General features: G+C 35.6%; 1 protein-coding gene across 1 annotated transcript in view; it reads left to right on the top strand.

The window, feature by feature from the left end:
• Positions 1-18,418, top strand: part of PCDH9 (protocadherin 9) — a 915,036-nt gene extending 896,618 nt beyond the window's left edge. Inside the window, exon 4 of the mRNA XM_028105534.2 lies at positions 18,045-18,418. Within this exon, the coding sequence (XP_027961335.1) occupies positions 18,045-18,418 (374 nt within the window). The remainder of the gene's footprint in view (positions 1-18,044) is intronic.
• Positions 18,419-22,228: the final 3,810 nt, after the last annotated feature.

The following is a 22,228-nucleotide window of genomic DNA, read 5'->3' as shown; positions in this document are numbered from 1 at the left end:
AAAATGAAGCGAAGCACCTCTTTTGTTTCCTCAGTGACACAATGATTCCTTTTTATTTTATTATACTTGTTATTATTATATTTTTATTATTTGGGATATCTCTTTGCGCTCACACACGGCGTGCATGTGCACACATGCACACACATGCACACACACACTTAACAGCTATTGCTTTCGAACAACTTAACTGCGCTGGAATTGTTTCTTGATAATTGAATCCACCAGGTGGAAGGGTAGGTAGCTGCATAAGGTGCAACTGCAGACTCTCTCAAAGAAAATTTTATAATCATTCCAAGTTTTGAGGTTAAGCCAGATGTTCTGGAAAGGTATTTGGGTGGGAGATGAAAATCTCATTTAATACAATTGTTAGGGGTCCGTTTCCTTACTTTCCTACATAAGCCACTCATCAAACCTGACAGAGGGCACAGAGACCAAGGATTTTAGGTATCTTGTTGGGTCGTTCCTCTGTAGCATAATTAACATCTACACTGCTATTCCTGTCAGGAAAGGCAAACACTGAATATGTTAATACTTGGGAATGCAGTAAGTCTTTTACTCCTGATCTCAGCTAATAGTTCTGTTAAAACTATATTTTGCTTTAAAAAGGTGGAAACTCACAAAATATCATAATTCACAGTGAAGGAATTTTCCTGTTAAGTATGACCGGATGATTTCGAAAAAAGAAGAAAAAAAGAAAAATAACCAGAGAACTTTACCAGCCCATCGTTTTTGTAATCCATTTAGACATGAAATATATAAGGATTTTTCATACATCGAGTTTTGTTAGCCAAGCTTAAGAATGAACATATGTGCATATGCAAATGAAGTTAAAATGTCCAGTAAATACTAATTATGAAATCATTGGATCTACTTCAGAAAATTTGATCTTATAGGCTCCTAGAGTATATAATTTCCAACATCCATATAGCTCACTTTCCTACCTGAAAATATAAGTTCTTGAATTAATAAGGATGGTACGCATGCAGTCACTAACAAGTACGCTGTTAAATAAACAGGAAATGTGGCCTGTGCCTTGTTCTCTAATGATATGAAGGAAGCAGATGGCTCGAAAAAGATGTGTCAGTAGCCGGTGGTAAGTCATAAACAGCCATAGATTGCCAGCTCACCTTGAATCCAGCCTTTTTTTCCAGTCCCTATAGCTCACTAAGTGCTGCCACTCAAGTTGAACTTAACTGTGTCAGATTTTTGATTCATGCCTTTAAACACTTAGGCAGTACCTATATGTCATAAACTGAGTTGTGGCCATTTTCACAATTGATACTGATCGTCTCAGCCAAAATGATCATAGGTTAACATACATCTGTCATTGAGATAACTAGAGAGAATGGAATGGCTTGGCATCTCTACATTCATTTGGTACATTTTGTTAGGTACTCAAATACTGTGATCCAGGAATGTATTCTTATGGAAAGAAAATTAAAAGAAAAAAAAAGAAAATCCAGTATGTCCTTCAGAAAAACAGCAAAAGTAATGTGACACCAATTTAGCATCAATTCCAAAGAACAATAACAATCACATAATTGTCCTATTAATGTGATTTGGGCATTTTGTCAGTCTAATAATTTAGATTTAGCAATAGTTGGTGTAACATCACAGGCCTAAATAGCTCTAGTCCACTGGCACAGTAGTTAGGAACTAAAGACCCAGGTGTTGAGACAATGAAGAAACAAAGACTCACAAGAAAGAAAAAAGTGAACTACAGTGAGATACAGTGAAGAAACTGAGCAGCCCAGGAGAAAGCAATAAATAGTAATTTCAAGTCTTATAGGAGTTTAGAAAACATTTGTAGGGATTGCTTATCTCGTCATGCAGCGATCAGAAAGAGTAAGTTTTTTTTTTAAGCTCTATATGTTTACAAACACAATCTGTTCATTTATTATGACCATTTTAATTAAACAAATGAAAACAGCTTTGAATTTCATGTATTGACTTGACCATCTTAGGGACCCAAAGGACTTTGGGATAGGCAGACAACCAAATAACACACTTTCAAACAGCATTAGCTCCTAAAATAATAGTGATGATCATTAACCAAAAATAATTAATATAAATACAAATAAGTCTTCAGTGTCACCTTCACCTTAATTGCTACCCATTCACCTGAATACCAACTTTCAAGATGAATCTTTATGTAAGGAAAATATGGTTTATAGTTGTCATTTCTAGTTCTCTTTGTAAAACTAATTAGATACCAGCCTCTCATCCTTTGCAAACAAGCCTATATTTAAAAAAGTCCTTGAATCCTTATTTTATCACAGGAAAAATAATTCTCATGGCAAATTAACACCCTGCATTTGAGGAAGATCTTTGGTTTGTCTCCTGGTTCATGACTGGCTTTCTTCAACTTTATGTCAAAGAATTTAAAGGACAGATTGTAACCATTGGTATATATTCATATATATACTTAAATAGTCTATTTAATCCAATAACACCATTTTATCTTCTCTCATCTGTGTCATCTCTTAGCAAAATGAGGCTTGGAGGATATAATTAAAACCTACATAATCTAGTTATATTAACAAAATTAATTCTACTGTCAACTTGGTAACTTGAAGATCGCAAGCTTATGGATGAATAGATGGATAGATAGATAGATTCCCCAAGTAGTATCTCCAAGTAATTTAGTAGTTTTAGCATGGCTGCAAAAGATGCTTTTGTTGTTCTATTTACATTCCATGCTGACAGGGAGAACATTTTGGGGGCATTTCAGCCAGATACAGAATACTCTTAGGGATTGATTTTGAAACAAAGCCACACCAATTGTTCTAGATGACAACTTAACTTTATAAATCTTGCCAAAGGTTCACAGATCTCAGGACCTTTGACTGTCATCTAGATTAAAAAGTAAAGGTTCACTGTGCAGGTTACTTCTATTAGAGAGAAACTAACTGACATCCTAAGCAGTATTGATAATGTTTGGCAAGGACCAGCTGTCTTGTGATTTTATTGATGTGGTATACTGAGACACAGAGGCCAACTCAAGAACTCGAAACAAGAATCAGGGGCTTTAACCATATTTTACTGCATAAGGTCAAAAAGACACAGAACCTATGACTTATGAATTTACAGTAAGTTTTACTTTCAATGAATATATACTAGGTTAGTTATTTTTGTTATGATCTATATATACAAAGAGTGTGATTTTTGGTGAGTATGTGAAGTGCAACATTTCAAGAATTTTTACTACAATATTAAGAAGACAATTGTATATTTCATTCATTCTTACCAGCTCTCTTTTTATCAACTCACGTGGCTACTCTGAATTTTTAAAAAATATTTACTCTGAGTTATTATCCTTGTAATTGCCCTACATACTATGTATAGTTAATAGGAAATGTTCCAAACTAATCACACTTGGATTTGTGGTGGATGACCATAAAGGATTTTGAAACCGTGTTTGGACCAGTCAAGCCTTTGAGTTTGGATTTCAGTTGGAAGGGTATTTATTGGCTTTGTGTCTAGTGATTTACATTAAAAAAAAGCAGAATCAAAGACTTTCCCACACTTGTTCTTATCTTTTATAATTTATCTTATCTGTTCGCTCTCTGGTTTCCTGAACACATTCTTCCAAATCTTCCATAGTTCTTTCTAGATTTCAAGTCCTTCCGCTCTCCCTGTTCCTTATCCCTTTAGGTATGGGACTGGTAATAATTTTATACTTTTCTAGGTCCTTGCCTCCCTCCCTACTTTTTATTAGTTCACTTTCCCCAGCCCACACTCCACGAAGAGTTCTTTCATCAAACTCTTTTCATTAATCTTTTTGAGTGCCATCTCTTCCATGTCAGGACATGGAAAGGTACACTAGGTACCCAGCTTGTGGAGAGCCATATTTTCCCCTGGAGATTTGATGGATGCCTCAAAGCCTTCTCTGTCTCTAAATCCTATTCATCTGCCCTCCTGCCTCAAGCCTTCATGTCTATGAGTTGAAAAGGCTTCCTGTGGCTCTTACTGAGATATAGATATTGTTCCAAAGGATAACACTTAGCATTTTAGTCAATAACATTATAAGACTAATGAGTTTGTCAGAGTAGCCAACCACCAATTATGCCCAAGAGACAGGTCATTTTGATGAGATGTATTGGAAGATAATAAAATATATTGCAAAGGGATAGCAGACCTAGATAGGAAGCAGATGTGATTAGCCATAACTCCTCCAAAGAAATTATTGAAATAACCCAGAGGAAGAAAAAAGAAGGCCCCTCAGAATAGAAGGTCAAATTTTGCTTACCAAGATTTTTTTCTCCTGGATACAGAATTAATGGCAGGCCTATCCCTCCTTTTGTGTTCTTACTTTTACTCTGAAACTCTATTCTGAGAATAATGCTAGTTTGCCTAAAATTTTACATGTAAACATAAGCTTAATCTTGAGAAATTTATAAATATTTTTGTCTAGATGGTAAAGTACATTGATGTTGCAATGAAGTTTTTCTATCTCAGAAAAAGGATAATGATTTACATCTCATAGAATCATAATGACAATGAGTTTTTGGTGATAAATATGGCCACATTATGTCTCTTGAATAGTTGGGAGTTAGGGCCAACCACCAATAACATCAAAATATTAAAGAGGTGTTTTCTTGTATCAGAAAACTATGGTCTCTGATTGGCAATAGGCAGAGCAGAAAATAATGCAGGGAATCTCAGCTGAATTTGTATAGATGTTATAAAATTCCCATGTAACACTTATTATTTTAAGAGAGAAATTTATCTTTCAAAGACTGATATTAATGAAGTAATTTCTCTGGATTTGCAAGGTGCATTCAGAGATAAACACACATTTTAGATTGGAATGGGTAATTCTATGCATCACCCTGAGAGGGCAAGATTTCTCTCCACAATAGTCTATTATACAGGCCATTTTCAATAATGAAGTAATGCCGTTTTCAACAGTTCCCTTAGGAGATTCTTTCAAAATATAACATTAAACTTCTCATTTTTTAGAGTAGTTTTCTTTATGTACCACTGAATTTAAGCAGTGAATATTGCCATGTTATTCTACATGTAATCTAATGTGACATATTAGCTTCTTTTAAAATCACCTTTCAGGGCGCCTAGGTGGCTCAGTCGTTAAGCGTCTGCCTTTGACTCAGGTCATGGTCCCAGAGAGTTGGGCAGGAGCCAGGTCATGTGAGCAGGAAGCCTGCTTCTCTCTCTCCCACCACCCCCCCTCCGCTTGTGTTCCCTCTCTCGCTGTGTCTCTCTCTGTCAAATAAATAAAATCCTTTTAAAAAATAAAATAAAATCACACTTTCCCCTAAATTTCGTGAAAAATAATTTCATCTTTCAGAGTTTTAAGCCAGTATATTTACAGAGTTTAAACTACATTTAAGTTTTCAATACATTCCCTAATCAACTTAATTTTTTCTAAATGTCTTCCCATTTACCTGAACATACCTGTACCAAAGAGCTAAATTCTACACAATTATCTGCATCTCATTAGGGCTCTGTTTTAGAATAATGGTTAATAATTACTTTGGTGTCTTCAGGCTTTCAAGAATTATTTTGTTATGGATCCTGTGACTCTGGACTTCTGAAGACATCTAAAAAGCTTTGATGGTTAAAGGAGTTATGAACTTTCTGGCATGATCAAGTAGTTTGATAGGACACAGGAAGCAACCCAATTATGTTTCACTTTAGGGGACTCCACTTGCTTTGTCACCAAAGTAGGGTAGTGCATTAGTGCTTTTGAACGCAGCTATTTTGCATTTATTAATACCACCTAGACATTCCAAGTATTATCTTAGTGAAGTTTTATGCTATGCACTCATAGCAATGTTTCTCATGTACAGGTAAAAACTATTTGATTACTATTTTCTCAGTGTAAATTACTTGTCACATAATGTTTTATGAAGTTTTTAATGTTAGCTCGCTGATCTGGGGCTCAGAACAAACTTTATGTATTCCTTTGTTTCGAAACATACCCAGTAATTATCTACAATGTCCCAGGCCATGGTAATACATGCAGTTATCAAAAAGCAAATTACCTGGCTTCGTGATGCTTACATTCTACTGTGAGAGCTAGATCATTAACAGATAAATAAATTGTGGCAGGTAGCAATGAGTGCTTTTAAGGAAAATTCAGCTAGGTAAGGAAATAGAGTGGGTAGAGGATATTTTGTTTTTATAAAGTGCTCAGGAAATGCATGTATGATTGAATTTGAAGAAAAATTTAAATGCAGTGAGTGAGTGATTTTATTTAAGGCCAATGAAAAGACAGTCCAGACAGAAATAATAGCAAATCCAGAGGCCCTGAGACCTCATGAATCTTGGTGTATCGGAGGCACAGCAAGAAATTCAGGGAGCAGAGTAAGGTGGGGTTGAGGAGAATACGTGAGAGATATGAGTTCAGAGAGTTGGGCAGGAGCCAGGTCATGTGAGACTTTTTGGAACATGCAAAGGAGCATGTTTTTTACTCTGATGTGATGGGAGGCAAAGGAGTGAGGCATTCTGCTTTAAGTATTGTGTTAGGCTGAGTATATTCACATATATTCATAACCTAGTCCCCAGAACATGTGACAATGTTATCTGTCATGGCAAAAGGGACTTTGCTGTTGTGGGGTTAAATTTCAGATTTTGAGATGAGGAGATTATCCTGGATTATCCACCTAGGTGTTATGTAATCACAACGGTCTTTATAAGAAGGATTCAGGAGGAGTTTGAGGGTGTGATGTGGTAAAAGAAGTGGAGATTGGAGAGACGTGCTTTTAAAATGGAGGAAGGACCCAGAAGTCAAGGAACGTGGATGGTCTCTAGAAGCTGAAAGAAGGAATGGGGATGGATTCTCCCCACAGAGTTTCCAGAAGGAAGCAGTGCAGTCGACATGCTGACTTTAGTTTAATGAAATTGATTTCAGACTTTTGATATCCAGAACTGTAAGAGATAAACTTATGTTGTTTTAAGCCACTAAGTTTGTGGTAATTTGTTACAGCAGCAATAGGAAACTAATATAAGTACATTAGTTATATGCTTATAACTCCATTTGATCCTTGAACAACACAGGTTTGAACTGCATGGGTCCACTTAGACATGAATTTTTTTTTCTTTTGGTGAATACAGTACAGTACTACAAATGTATCTTCTCTTCTTTAGGAATTTCTTAATAACATTTTCTTTTCTCTAGCTTACTTTATTGTAAGAACACAGCATATAATACCTACAGCATACAAAATACGTGTTCATCGACTATTTATGTTATCAGTAAGACTTGGGGTCAACAGTGGGCTATTAGTAGCTAAATCTGGGGGGAATCAAAATTTATGTACAGATTTTCAACGCATAGGGTTCAGTGCTCCTAACCTCAATGTTGTTCAAGGGTCAACTATGTCTCTATCTATCAATTGATTGAAATAGATAGATAGAGGCCTCTAGTTAGAGATTGGAATGTCAAAAGAGTGTAAGAAGACTCAGTCGGTAGAGCATGAAACTCTTGATCTTGGGATTATGAGTTCAAGCCCCATGTTGGGGATTGAGCTTAAAAAAAAAGTGGAAGGAGGAGTCCTGTTAGGAAGTAATAGTGGCTTGAGCTGGTGGGTTTTCAGAGAAGTAGGTAGACTAAAGAACTTTGTGTCTTGAGTAAATGGCAGATGTTATATTAGTTTTCTATTGCTGAGTCATAAGTTACTACAGTTTAGCTGGTTATAGCATGACAAATATATTCTCTCAGCTTCCATCCATTTATTATCTCATGAGTCCAAGTGGGCTCAACATGCCTAGGGTCTCACAAGACTGAAATCAAGGTATCAGCCGGACTGAACTCTTCTCGGGAGGCTTTGAGAAAGAATCCATTTTTCAGCTAACTTTGATTATTAGCAGAATCCTGTTCCTTATGGTTGTGGGACTAAGATCCTTGTTGTCCTGCTGACTGCCAAGCTGGAGTTGCTTTCTGCCATTAGAGGCTGCTCTCAGATCCTTTCTGAGAAGTGTTCCTTTCTATTTTGAAAGCCACCAGTGGCATATTGAATCCTTCTTGTGCTTTGAATATGAGCTCCCTTCTGCCTCTTGCTAGAGAAAACTCCCTGCTTTTCAAGGGATGATATTAGACCTACCGGATAATCCCTCTTTTATTTAACTAAAAGTCAACTTTATTAGTTGATAAATGACTTTATTATGTCTGCAATGTCCCTTTTGACATTGTCTTAGTTTGGGTTGCTATAACAGAGTACCATAGTCTGAGTGGCATAAACAATAAACATTCATTTCTCACAGTTCTGGAGGCTGGGAGGTCCAAGATCAAGGTGCAGGCAAAATTGGTGTGTGGTGAGATCCCTCTTCCTGGTTTACAGACAGCCCTCTTGTTGCCATATCCTCACTGGGCTGAGGAGGGGGAGGGGAAAGGGGAGGGAAGGAGAGGGTAGAGGAGAGGGAGAAGAGCCTTGCGATTGAGGGAGCTAGCTTTTTTGTCTCTCCTTTATATGGGCACTTATCCCATTGTTGAGTTTTCCTCTGTCATGCCTCATTTAAACTTCATCTAATCCCAAAGGTCCCACCCCCAAATACCACCACATTGGGTATCGGGGCTTCAACATACGAATTTGGGGGACAGAAACCTTCAGTCCATAGTAGCCATATAATGTAACACAATCACTTGTGTGATATCTTACCCTATTCATGGTCCCAGGGATAGGTTAGAGAATATTGAGGGGAGAGGCATTTTAGATTTCTGCCTAACAGGTGCCAAGGCTTATTCCTTTCTTGTTCTCTTTTTCATCTGAATTGAGCAAGCAGTGTGCCATATACAAGAATGGTAAATGCAGAGAGAGTAGCAGGTTTGGGGAAAGGAAAAATAGCAAGAATTATGTTACTTGGAACGGCCAATTAAGAAATTCAAATGATGTTAAGGAGCTGGTAGTCAGATAATACTAATGTGGCCCAGGAGAACAATATGGTGCTGAAAATATAAATTGGGGAATCACCACTACATATATGACATGTGAGGCCACACAATTATGTGAGCTCACCTGGAGGGAGTCAAGATAAAGAGCACTGAACAATCCAACATTTAGAGGTCTGGAAAAGGAAACAGACTAGTGATGGACTGGAGAAATCAGGAAAAAGTGACAGCACCGGGGAACTTGTTAAAATTGAAAATTTGGGGGTTTCACCCCAAGCCTACAGAATCAGCATTCCTGGATGGGGTCAAGCAATATATGCGTTAAAAAGCCCACCAGCTAACTCTGATGAGAGCTTTAGTTGTTTGGACTATGGGGTCCAGGACAGAATGGAAGTAGATAAATCCTCAGTGTCCTTGCATCTTGAAGTGAGATCCTTGAACATGAGCAGCAACAGCATCTGTGAGATTGTTAGCAATGAGGGAACTGAGGACCCCTGATTTACTGAACAAGAATTGTCATTTGACTGATTTCCCCACGTGGTTCATATGCACATTAGCATTTGAGAAGCGCTGATCAATGCTACCTTATCTCAAAGTTATGGAAAGATAATCCAGGTATAAACACACATACACACCCACCCCTACAGATCACACACACCATAGAATTGATGTTTTACTCCATTTAAAAATAATCTTTCAGACATCTTTTAAAATTTATAGAGTCTTTAATTTCTTAATAACTTAGCAAAGAATTTCCTCCAAATTTCTCAATGTCTAAAATAAACCGGGACAAGTCTCTATGCCCTCTGAAGACCCTGAGAATCTCTAGCTCAGACTAGGGGAGGAACAAGGCTGCAGTTATAAATGTCCCAGGTGAAGATCATCAGAGCACACTGTGCAAGTGAAAGTTAAGTTGACCAGTTTTTATTTCTCATCCCCATTCTGAAATATGGGAACCATTGGAGATTGTGTAAAGGTAGATTACTTCACAATATTGTGTACTACTGGCCTAGTTAAAACTTATCTAAAGATAAGCAACTGAGAATTTTTTTAAGGAGACAAAAGATTACATTGTTTGCATCTTCATTTTTAATTTGGATCTCAGCCTAAAATTAATCTGTAAAAACTTACTTCATTTCTTAACACCTTCGATTGGCTCCTTAAAATGTGTTGCACATCAAATAAGATTTACTACATTTTTTTTGAGAAACAATGCAAATTGCAAATAGTGGAGAATAATTCAGAATAATTCTATTAAATATCAATGTGTGAATGAGTACTTAAAATGAAAGATACTAAATGTAATCAAAAGAAATGGTAAACTATAGAAGAAGATAAATGTGATCTGCAATAATGTAAATAAGGTGTTTCACATCATGCAATTTGGTCAAAATTTGGTAATTAATTTAAAGAATCAATAACTTTAGACCTTTCCCATTCAACTGATCACAACATCAAAGACTAATAATGGCTAATAGAAAAAATTATCAAAGATAATTTCCTTTGCAGCAGTTAGCTTTTGCAGGTGAGAAAAAAGCAGCTGATACTTATGCCATGCAGAAGAAACCTTAAGATTTATAATGAAGTGCTCTCCATTCTTTGTGAGCTATAAAGTCTGTCCAAATAGCAATATCCTCTCCTGCAGAGAGTCTGCTGCTTGGGCTGGTCGTGTGTTATTGTATTTGGACTGTCTCCATCTGCAAATGTTGACTTTTCATCTGTGACGAAGGAAAATAATCTGTATGAGGAATGTGTAAAACATTTAATCCTTGTTTACTTGTTAACCAAAGGTTTCATCAAATCCTGCTGGTGTGGGTTTTTGCATTTGCTTCTCAAGGTGACTGTAGGTGCATTCACAATGTAGGGTTTAAACCTGAGCTATAAGCTAAAACTCTGCCAAAATCATTAGGTTTTTTACTTAGATTTAGAAATCTAAATACGTGTTCTAAATACAGTTTTACATTCGAAAACCCAAATGTGACCTAAATAATACAGTAGTCTATAGGAAAAATTGATTTATAATTCCTTTGCTCTGTATGGGGCTTCTCAATACTAAAATGAATATGACACTGAAAAGTTTGATTATCTATGGCAAACCACAATGGTATTTGATAAGGGAATAAGAAAACGGTAGAGGTCATTCATCAAAATCTAGTCTCTTACTCTCAATTTAGAGATGAGAAACTGGGAGCTAAAATCTTTTAGAAATCTAAAATTACTTTCACGAAGTCCATATTAATTCATTGTTTTATTGTGGTTCAAATGTGTTTCTGTTTGCCGTAGCTATGGATGATGATCATGTGACCTGAGATTTCTAGACCGGTTCTGATTTTAGATGTTCTATGTAGCAATCTCTGGAAACTAACATGAGATCAAACAAAACCTGTTGAATGAATGAATGAAAAATATTTTTCCCATAAGTATACTCAAATTTGCCAGATCTAGTTTTGGACTTTAGACCACCAACATAACTGCACTATACTACTTCATACACCAATCTCAGTTCATGGCAATGGAATTTATTATACCTTTCGACTGTTTCTCTGTGTGAGAGCAGAGTAATAGCTGATATTTATTCCCTTGTGACACTGATTTAAAAAAATTTTGATTTGGCATCATGTAATGTGATCTGAAGTAGAACGATGTATCTAAAGGGGATGTGGGCAATGCTCAACAACTTCCTCTGTTTTTCACGCCAACTCTCATATTTGAAATTAATTTTTGCCGTATTTAGATTGGAAACAAATTAACTGATTTGATTTTTTAACAGCAACTGTTCAATAAAGATAGTAAGGGATGATGGAATAGTAGATAGGAGGGGTGCCTAGCAAATGAATTTATCGCACTTTTTTTTCAGAGCCGTCCATATTTGCATAAGCATTTAGCTTTAGCTTTCCATTCAAAGTAATCCACAAAAATGATAGGGAATTGTTATGCTCTTATACCTTGCCTCAAAAAAGAAGAAAAGAAAACAGAAAGATACGAAAAAAAGGAAAAAGATAAAGAAGAAGAATAGAAATAAGCTAAAAATGATGGTGAAAATGAGCTAGTAAAAATACTAATATTTTTGGATTGGTTTCTTAGAGATGCTAAAATTAACTTCGAATGTAGTGAGTGAAAATATTTGTTTCCCTGAAATTTTATTATAGGAAAGTTGATTTAGGCAAGAAATAAGTATGTAGAGTAAGATTTTTCTCAGTATTTTAATAACAGCAAGTGCAAAACAACATTATAGGATAAAAGCTTACATAAAATGGAAATTTCTTTAGAACAAGTGAAGAAATTTCATCGTTGTGCCTAGAGATCTGGGAAACTGCGTCAGCAAATCCAAATCTATGGATGCATCGTTCACTATAAGGTGTTCAGTGATGCACAACTCTGCATACTCCATTCCTGCTTCTGTAAAATCTTGGGGAAATCAGCACAATTGGAACTTAAGAACAAATGTTTTGCATAAAAATAGTGATATATGTTCTTATCACAATAAAGGCCATTATAACATGAGAATCAGATATGTTCTGCATGGAAGAGGTATTTTTCTATAATAAAAATTGAACAAAATGAAAAATTGTGTGAGTTGGGATGAGTCTGATCCTAGATGATAAAAAAATGACTTACCTCTTTTGCAATTCAATTCTGGCAGTCTGTTTAATCTTATTTTACCCAACAGTAAAAATTCTAAAGAAAATTCATTCACATAAAAGGCCAAATCTTCATATAGTATGAAACCTAACCAGAAATATGAAAGGTGTCATGATTTTTTTTTTTTTTTAAATATCAGTTTCAAGCTTTGGAATTAAAAGGTTTCATGTCATCAGGTTGAAAAGTACATGGACAGGCCAGAAGGTACTTTAATTACAGCAGTGAGTTAATCAATGAAGTAACAGTTCTGCTTCTGGGTATAATAAATGAGATCAAGACCCATTCAACTATCCTACCATTTAGATATAGCTGGAGATCCATTATCTTGGATAGTCTCACATTTTAAGCTCACATCTTTTTTTTTTTAAACATTTTATTTATTTATTTGAGAGAGAGAATGAGATAGAGAGAGCACGAGAGGGAAGAGGGTCAGAGGGAGAAGCAGACTCCCTGCTGAGCAGGGAGCCCCATGCGGGACTCGATCCTGGGACTCCAGGATCATGACCTGAGCCGAAGGCAGTCGCTTAACCAACTGAGCCACCCAGGCACCCAAGTGCACATCTTTAAAAGTCAGCAATTCAAGCAGCTCTCTGACAGCTGTCGATGCCTAACCATAGAAAAAGTATTTTGCTGGGTTTTGAGTGGAAGGTGAGCCGTGCAAAGGTGGAGAGAGAAATACACTGACACCTGATATAAATATTAACTGAGAAAACTTTCAAGCTTTCGGTTATGTGCTTTTGTATTTGCTTTCAACATTTAAATGCAGAGACAGATGGCTTGTATAGTTTCATCAGCCCTTGTGTCTTTATACATTCAAAAACCTGGAACGATAACCAAACCCATGGATTGCAGATTTTGAAAGGGAACAAAGAATTTAGGTTTAAAAAAAAAATCAATAAAAGCTTCAGTTTTAGAACAATCATGATGGTGGATTTTAATTATTTTGAGGAGAAAGGAAACAAGTTGCATAATGCTGGAATTGTAGAAAGTATTGGTAAGTTTGGAATCCTAACCTGGGTTCTAAATAGATACTGTATGATGTAGCACAAGTAGGACAAGAAAGTAAATAAAAAATTGGAGAAACAGGGAAAATGCATGTGGATGCGTGCGCACACACACACACACACACACACACACACACACACACACACACCAGTGTAAAATTTTAAGGCATTTATTAAGAATCCAGCACAGGATCTGATACATGTGATACATGATAGATATTCAGTAAACACTTTTTGAGGGAACTTATGAGTGGAAAATAACTATAATTAGTCATCAATTAAAATAATTACTTATAGTGATAACATTAAAATAAACATTGTCAAAGATAAAAAGCAGTATTTTAGTGCATATACTCTTCACAATATTAGCAAAACTTTCCTGATATTTTAAGTGCTCTATATTTGATGGATAAAGATTATTTTTAAATATATTTTAGAAAGTGACAACATTCAGTATCAGTGCCTTAGAAAGAATGTTTTTCTCCTTTCAAAAAGTATAAAACAATTCAGTCATTGTTTCTAAAACCGAAAGAAATGAATTGGAAACTTCCATGTTTAGCATGCTTCTGATTAGAGCAGGGACTGTCAGGACTCTTTAATTTAAAAAGTGTTTTGTTTTTTTTTTTTCCTTCTTACCAATTCCTGACAACTTGGAAGCATTGTTATTTTCCAAAAATAAAAAAAAAAGAAAGAAAAAATTTCCCTATTCAATGTCATGTTCCAAAATAAAAACTTACCAAAGCATAAAGCAAAGTGTATTTTCCCACAGTGCAGCTCAAGCATATAAGGAAACCGGTGTGATATAGTTTAATATAGTTTTTTTTTTTTTTTCCTTTAATGCAGTCTTAGTTCTGAGGCCCTGACTAGAGTTCCCTTTCTCGAATAAGGCCAAACCACACACTACTTCCCTTCTAGAGCTCCCACACTCCTAGGTCCTTATGTACCCTCCCTAATTGCTCCAGGTGTCAGGTACCAGGTATCTTGGGACATCCTCTCTGCCCTAGAATTTCAGAAATTATTCAAATTAGTCAATCCACGGAGAGACTAGGAAACCAACTCACCCCGCACCCCATTTGCCAAGCATAAACTGCCCCCTGAAATCCCAGTTCCTTTTTAGCCTATTTCTTGGTGCAGTCCTCTATGTGGGGTGGACTTTTCTCCTTCAGGGCTGTAAGTAACAAACACTTTCATCCCAGTGTCCTATTCTACCTTGTGGTGGATCCTTAAATCTTATACAGCAATCAGGTACCTGAAAGACTTACCTAAGAATCTACAAAATGTCTCTACATTTACTTACACATTTTATCAAAGCCTTCAAATTTATTTTTAAGAATAAATCATAAGTACAATTCTCAAAGAGCAATTAATATTACTTAATGGAAAGAAACTCATTTTTTTACGAGTCAAAGATTTTGTATAGTACACATACATTTTGACTATAAATGTCATCAATTGCCAATTATCTGTAAGAGGAACTTCCAGAAAAAGGTAGAAATGACATAACAGGGAACAAAGTCCCTCTTTTACCTTGTAAAGAGACAAGCATTCCAAAAAAAAAAAAGAGAGAGAGAGACAAGCATTCCTAAATCAGTTAACAGGTAATGACACCTATTCATTCCGAAGGACACCTTTTTCTTCCTTCTTTGTTCACTGGTTTTAAAATAATTATCTACCAAGATAATTGGTAGATATTATCTGAAAACTCCATGAGGACAGCGTTGACATCGATTTTATTCACTGCTGTATTCTTGGTGCCTGTCACAGTGTCAGCATATAGTACATGCTCAGTAAATATTTAATATTTATGGAATAAATAAATGTTACCAGTTCTGAAAAATGTATATATACACTATTTGTTAAAATGTGTCACTCATTGCTGAAGACTAAGGGTCCACATATACTCACACACTCATACTTTCTCAATCTCTGGATAATATTCTTAATTTAATGAGAGGGCAGTGAATGTTCGATAAAGCTATTTTAAAAATAATCTTGCATTTTCTACCCTTTTTATGTACTCAATAAAAAACCTGATTCTATTGATATTTCTGTGGTAGCTGATTATTTGTTTTCCTTTGGAGGTATCAACAACAACAACAAAAACTTAATGGTTCTAGAAAGGTAAAAAGGAAAGGTTGGTGTCTAGACCTCAAGCTAGATTACACATCAAATTGGCGATTACCTTATCTCCACTGATGTCTTGAAAGGAGTGAATATATTTAACAGAGAAGTTAAATAATTCATTTATTATCTGTCACAAAGTATCGCTAGGCAAAGAGATGTGTTGTTGAGGAAACTTTTGGTGTGATGATTCTGAAGTCAGCATCTTCTATTATAATTAAGGTCTGCCTTTAAGCAGAGAATATTTTTAATTATTTCTCAGAACATTTTCAACCTCATAAAATTTTAATTAACAATTAACATTGTTCATAGATCATCACTATTGCTTAGCACTATGAGAGATCAGAAGACTTGAGAAGTCATTTTTTTTTCCATTAATGGATTTTAAATCTAGTTGGGATAAAACAAAAATAAAATGATCCTCATTAATGTACAGAACCCCTGCCCCCCACAAGATGAAAGTATCATTAAGGCAAGAGTTGAGGGAGCTCAGTTAGGAAATTTGTCATTCATCAGTAAGAGATCTGTGGAAATCTTCAAGGTGCGTACGAGCTTTGAATTGGTGTAGTCATGGAAGTTAGTTGTGGTACTTGGGAAGCAAGCTGACCTTGAAAGAGTAAGTAATTAAATGAATACAGAAGAGGCAAAAGCATCTTCTAAACCTGTGATCTCAATGTAAGGAGCATGGATTGGTTAAAGCAAAATGCATCAGCTTTGTGGATACAGAGTCACCGAGCACACCACCATGAAACTAAAAGGGAGAAATTAGTTTGAACTTTTGAAGCATGGGCAGAATTCAGAGGGCAAAGAAAGGCTCATAGAGAAGTTTAAGTTAAATATACTAGGAAGTTAGTAATCATTGGAGGTTTGTGAGAGAAATAGTTTTGAGTAACAAACATGTATTTAAACAAAATAAAAATGTTCGTTTTTGAGGGGATGGGAATACAGGTCAGATGAGAAAGAATTTTAAAGTTTTTCTAAAGAGAAGATTTTAGATTTTAAAAATGGCTAAAATTTGAGTCTGTAGGGAACAGTAAATTTTAGCCACTTTGTTTTCACAACCGGTGTCTGTTGCGATGTTGCTTGTGTTTTGGGGTCTCAGCTTTTGGCCATCAACTTTTACCTATTTTGTCAGGCATTTTTATATGCAAGGAATAACTGGAATATTAATCAGACAGACAGATTTAATATTAAAAAACCACAATTATTGGGCACTTAAAAATGTGAGTAGTGCTAACTTGGGTTTTAGCAAAGATACACATTCCAGTTGTTTAGTGTTTTAATCGTTGTTGCGGCAAACATACGGATGTTTTTGTCTTCTACGGTTTTATTCTGATGACTCTCTGTTTTGAAAATGCTTTATACCTCAGCCATTCTTGCCTATCCACGTAACCTCATTCGTAAAATCAATTCCTAATTTCCAGCCTATCACTTGACTGTTTAATCAAGGGGAAAAGAATGAAACAAAACAAATTTTTCCTAAATCATTTGGCTGTTGTTTTTCAGTAAAAGGTTAATTTCCTCTATATAATCAGAAAAGAGTTTACTTTTGAAATCTTGGTTAAAATATATGTTCTAGATTGCCTGCTAGTAAAAACAAGCAAAGAAACACAAACCAGTAGATAAATATCTACAATGACTTTTCCCCCCCTGAATATTAGATTTCATGTGATCCAATTTGCAACTTAGCTAGACTTCCACTCTAGTGAAATCTGGGTTATTTAATACACTTAGAATTATAGAAAATGGTTTACGCTTGGAAGGAACCAAATGCTGTCTCTGGATGCAAATGACTTTTTATTTACTTGGATTTCAGAATGTTTTCAGCAGACCAGGTGTTCCTTTAGTAATATACACATTAATCAAAATATTCTTTAAATTATTTTTGATTTTTTAAAATGTTGTGCAATTATTTTCATGTGATTTCAAATAAAATTAACATGTGTTTATATGGAAAAATGACATTTTATGTAACCATTTAGAGTACTTATTTTTAATATTGTATTTCAAGTACTAGTTTTGCATTTTGTTTTTATGGAGTTCTACATTTACACATTTTTCAACATCACACATACAATTTTTCTGTTTTTCATGATTTCTCATAAATAAGAGCTTTTTGTTGAGAATTAGAAGATAAATCAGTAACAGTACATATGCCATAGAAAGAGTTGATCAGAAATGATATATCTGTTTACTCATGTCTGTTTCTAGGTATAAATGAAGGCCTAAGGAAAGAGATAATTCTTACTTCCACAAGGAATTTGATTCTTTCTGTTATTCTTGAAAGAATTTGAATTCTTTGAATTGCTTAACTTACAGTTTTCATGAGAAAATGAGATCACCAATGCACTTTTTCTCTAAGGGGACAATTTTACATTAAAATTCTAATCACTTTCTTTTCTTATTCTGTCTCTCGCCCTCTGTAGATGGGCCTTTGGGTCCCCGAGGATTAGCTGAAGCTACAGAGATGTGCACTCAAGAGTGCTTGGTTTTGGGTCACTCTGATAATTGCTGGATGCCTCCTGGCTTGGGTCCATATCAACACCCTAAATCTCCTCTCTCAACGTTTGCACCCCAGAAAGAATGGGTCAAGAAGGACAAGCTTGTGAATGGGCACACCCTTACCAGAGCCTGGAAAGAAGATAGCAACAGGAACCAGTTCAATGACCGTAAGCAGTATGGCTCCAATGAAGGCCATTTCAACAATGGCAGCCACATGACAGACATTCCTCTGGCAAATCTGAAGTCTTATAAGCAAGCAGGAGGTACTATTGAGAGTCCGAAGGAGCACCAACTCTAAAAAAAAAAAAAAAAAAAAAAAAAAAAAGGCTATATGGGACCTAATAACTTTAATCTAAATAGACATGCTAATACCGTGTGTGTCAGAGCTTTATGTATTCAATAGATCTCTATAACTATGCCCCTTTATAGCAGGGATATCCATAACTTTGTGTTAGCACCATGGAGGATACAATATTTTACAATATAAAAGAGAAGATAGTTCTACTAGCCATGTGATCTTGTTTACTAGAATTGATTAAACTCTCCGGAGATCACTCCATTGTGCAAATATCCTTTTTGTTTTTTGTTTTTTGTTTTTTAATTGAATTTTACTTTTGACCCTGGACTGCTGCTATGAACGATAGAATATGCATTTGGAGAGTAAGAAAGTTCCATGGATTAGAGTGACTGACAAACATATCCAGTTAGAAACTTGTGCTCTTTTTGTCATTGATTTGTGCTGGGACTGCTATACTTGACATTATACTTCAAGCAAAACTTAAAAAGATAAGCATTAAACCTATCGTGCTGTTAACAACGTTAGTGGATACTTGTAAGTCAATCAGTGTTAAAGTATTTGTAAATAGAAGCAAGTTATTATTAACAACTTTTGTGTACTTACAACGTTCACCTAAAAAAATGTTGTAGCATAACTCTGTGTTTTATGGTTGCTTCTTTCCTTCTTCTTAATTTGCCTCTTTGTCGTTATTTTTGTTGTTTCTTTTAGTGAGGTGTTTCTGCGTTAGTAGTCTGTCTTGACACACATTGTTCAAAGGATCTCAAACACTTGGGTTTAAAAAAGAGGTTCTGGAATCTTGCTTCTTTTGTGACAGCTTATGATGCTGGGATTCTGTAAAAAATAAAGATAAAATGAAAACTTTATATAAAAACAGGACTTCTGCAAAAGCTTGGAAATTCAGAACCTATTTTCTTGACATCCTTGTTTTCAAAGTAGGTGAAAGCAAATTCACTTAATTAGTAGCATTCAGTGAGAGAGTAATGGGAAAGTGTTATCCTTCAGAAAGTAAATATAATATCCTGTACTTGTCACTCATACAAAACTAATGTATCAAAATTAGCATATATTGAAGAAAAATTACTATTCAAAAATAGTTTCAACTGAGCAAATGTGTGTCTACAACTTTGTTGAAATGGCAGAGTTTGTGTTGATCTTCATATAAGATAATGTTGTTGTAACACAAGTGTTAGACCATAGCCACAAAATATTTAATGTGTTGTGCCTTCATGATGTAACAGAACATTCTCCAGGTAGGCTAGTTGGGGGAAATAAAGGGATAAATCTCTAATTATTGCTGTTTAGCTGTTTGTTATCATAGTCGGTCAATGCCTGGCAGGTACCAGCATCTTGTCACTTAGGTCAAACCAACAGAGTGACAACTAATGTTAATAAGATCTCAGTTGCACGTGCAAACAAATCCAAATTCGAACATTCTTAGGAGGTTTTTGTTAAGGCATGACAGATGATTTAAACAAATAAATAGCATGCAACAAAATGTCTTTATTGAAAGAAGTGAAAGTTATCTTAATGCCACGGTTCAACATCAGTTTAAAAGTAAAAAAATAAATAAAATAAAAAATAAAAAAAAAGGGTTTGCTAATCTGATAGTTAATTTGTTCTTACCAAAAATAAAATTACTTTGTAAATAGCAATTCACATTTTTCCACAGTATAATGGAAAATAATGGGTAGGGGTGCATTGCTTATTGCAGTACATTTTTGTCGGTTTGTGAGGGGTGTTTGATGACTTTGACAGAATAAATATCTAAACAATTATCCTTGTTACTGCTTTGCCAGTTCTACGTTATTTACAATTATTCAGCTCTTGCAATAAATGTTCTGAATTCCTGATTGTAGTGTGTTAATTCTTGGTCAACATCCAGAGTGATGATTTCTACTCTAATTTTTGTATAAACATATGCTGATAAAACAGCTCTTAATTAGAAATCAAGGCACACTGGTTAGGGGTTTACTACCTGTATTCTGAAAATACAGTTTCAAGTTTTAGTTAAACTCCCTTAATGGTCTGTGAAATCATTTTCTAGGGAAAGTCCTGGAGAAAGTCGGTGCACTTTCTAATCACAATGCATGCAAGTTTCAGCCAAGTGAAATCCCAAGTCAGAAAACTGGCAGGGAGCACTAGTTACTGAGGTTACCTTCTTGACTCTCAGTCTCTTTGGCAAGATTGCATGAAACAAGCTTTCATATATATATATATATATATATATATATATATATATATAATGTTTTATTTATTTATTCATGAGAGTCAGAGAGAGAGAGAGAGAGAAGCAGAGGCAGAGGGAGAAGCAGGCTCCCCGCTGAGCAAGGAGCCCAATGTGGGACTGGGATCATGACCTGAGCCAAAGGCAGACGCTTAACCATCTGAGCCACCCAGGCACCCCAAGCTCTCATATATTTTATTGTTGGCCAAGGCAAAAGAGGACTATTCTGAGATGAAGGCCTTGGAACCAGGGCGAAAACCTCATCTATATTTCAGATTAGGAAAATAGGTACAGAAGCTGTCAAGGATCATAAGACATGCTCACACACAGCCATGTGTTTATATTCTCCAGGGAGCAGCTGGATCCATTTTCACTCACATTAGGGTCTTAGGGTAGGTAAGAAGGCCTGACTCTTCCTCTAGAGCTTTCTGAAGCCCTGGAGAATAAGACTCAGGAGGTAGAGACATGGAGATAAAGATATTTGCTTGCACCGTGGCTGGGTTTGAAAGGATAACCCTTCACCTCTGAATAAGCCCGACTTCCGCATTACTCCCAGGCATGCCCACAGCAGCACTGTCCTCCCTTCACAGGGCGTGGCCTGCCCCAGGACACAGAGAATGAATGAATCCTGAAGACAGGCTACTCTGGGAAAGGTAGAAGAAACTAAAATCCATGCCTGCCCAGTCTTTCTTCATGTTTTACCAATCAGATAAGTCATTCCCCTTTGCCTTTTAGAGTGAAGGGTGAGAGAAATTAAAACAATTTCTCTTATATTTTTCCTTCCCATAAAGAGTGGAACTATACTCAAAATAAATAAGTCAATAAATAAAAACGGGGAAAAAAAGAGAACAAACCAGAAGTTTGGGAAAGAAGCTCCCCATCCCTACCATACCATATTTCTTTGAATAAATACAACAATATAATAGTATCTACTCTTTTTTATTCTTTTCTTTTTTTTACAATATCTACTCTTTTCAAGGCATTCAGTTATATGCTCTGTGAAATTTTAGCGTTGATAATATCACAAACCAAAATGAAGAACTTACCAAGTAAATAAAATAGTACATTCATAATGACTATTCCTTCAGTATTATTCACATTGTTTAATTGTGTGGACGTTGAATATTATGAATCATTATTTACCTGGAAATTAAAGCCATTTACATTTCCTAGAAAAGCACACCTAGGGGCACCTGGGTGGCTCCGTTGGTTAAGCGGCTGCCTTCGGCTCAGGTCATGATCCCAGAGTCCTGGGATCAAGCCCCATATCAGTCTCCCTGCTCAGCAGGAAGTCTGCTTCTCCCTCTGACCCTCCCCCTCTAATGTGCTCTCTCTCTCTCTCATTCTCTCTCTCAAATAAATAAATAAAATCTTAAAAAAAAAAAAGAAAAGCACACCTATATGAATGGTATAAAGATAATGACTTCTGGAGTGATTAGCAAACGTTATGATGCTATATATTAACGTTTTCAAGGCAGGTATAGAAATAAACTTTATAAAGCTGAATATGACCTATTTGAATGAGCATTTCTACACATACTGTGACATAAAATATATATTTAAATAATGGTCATTCATTAATAGAC

Source organism: Eumetopias jubatus, unplaced genomic scaffold, assembly GCF_037043125.1.
Source record: "Eumetopias jubatus isolate StellerSeaLion01/CBP00866 unplaced genomic scaffold, mEumJub1_p1.0 scaffold_3, whole genome shotgun sequence".
Lineage (NCBI taxonomy): Eukaryota > Metazoa > Chordata > Mammalia > Carnivora > Otariidae > Eumetopias > Eumetopias jubatus.
The sequence above is the reverse complement of the archived record's forward strand: the minus strand, read 5'-3'. Positions and strand labels throughout refer to the sequence as shown.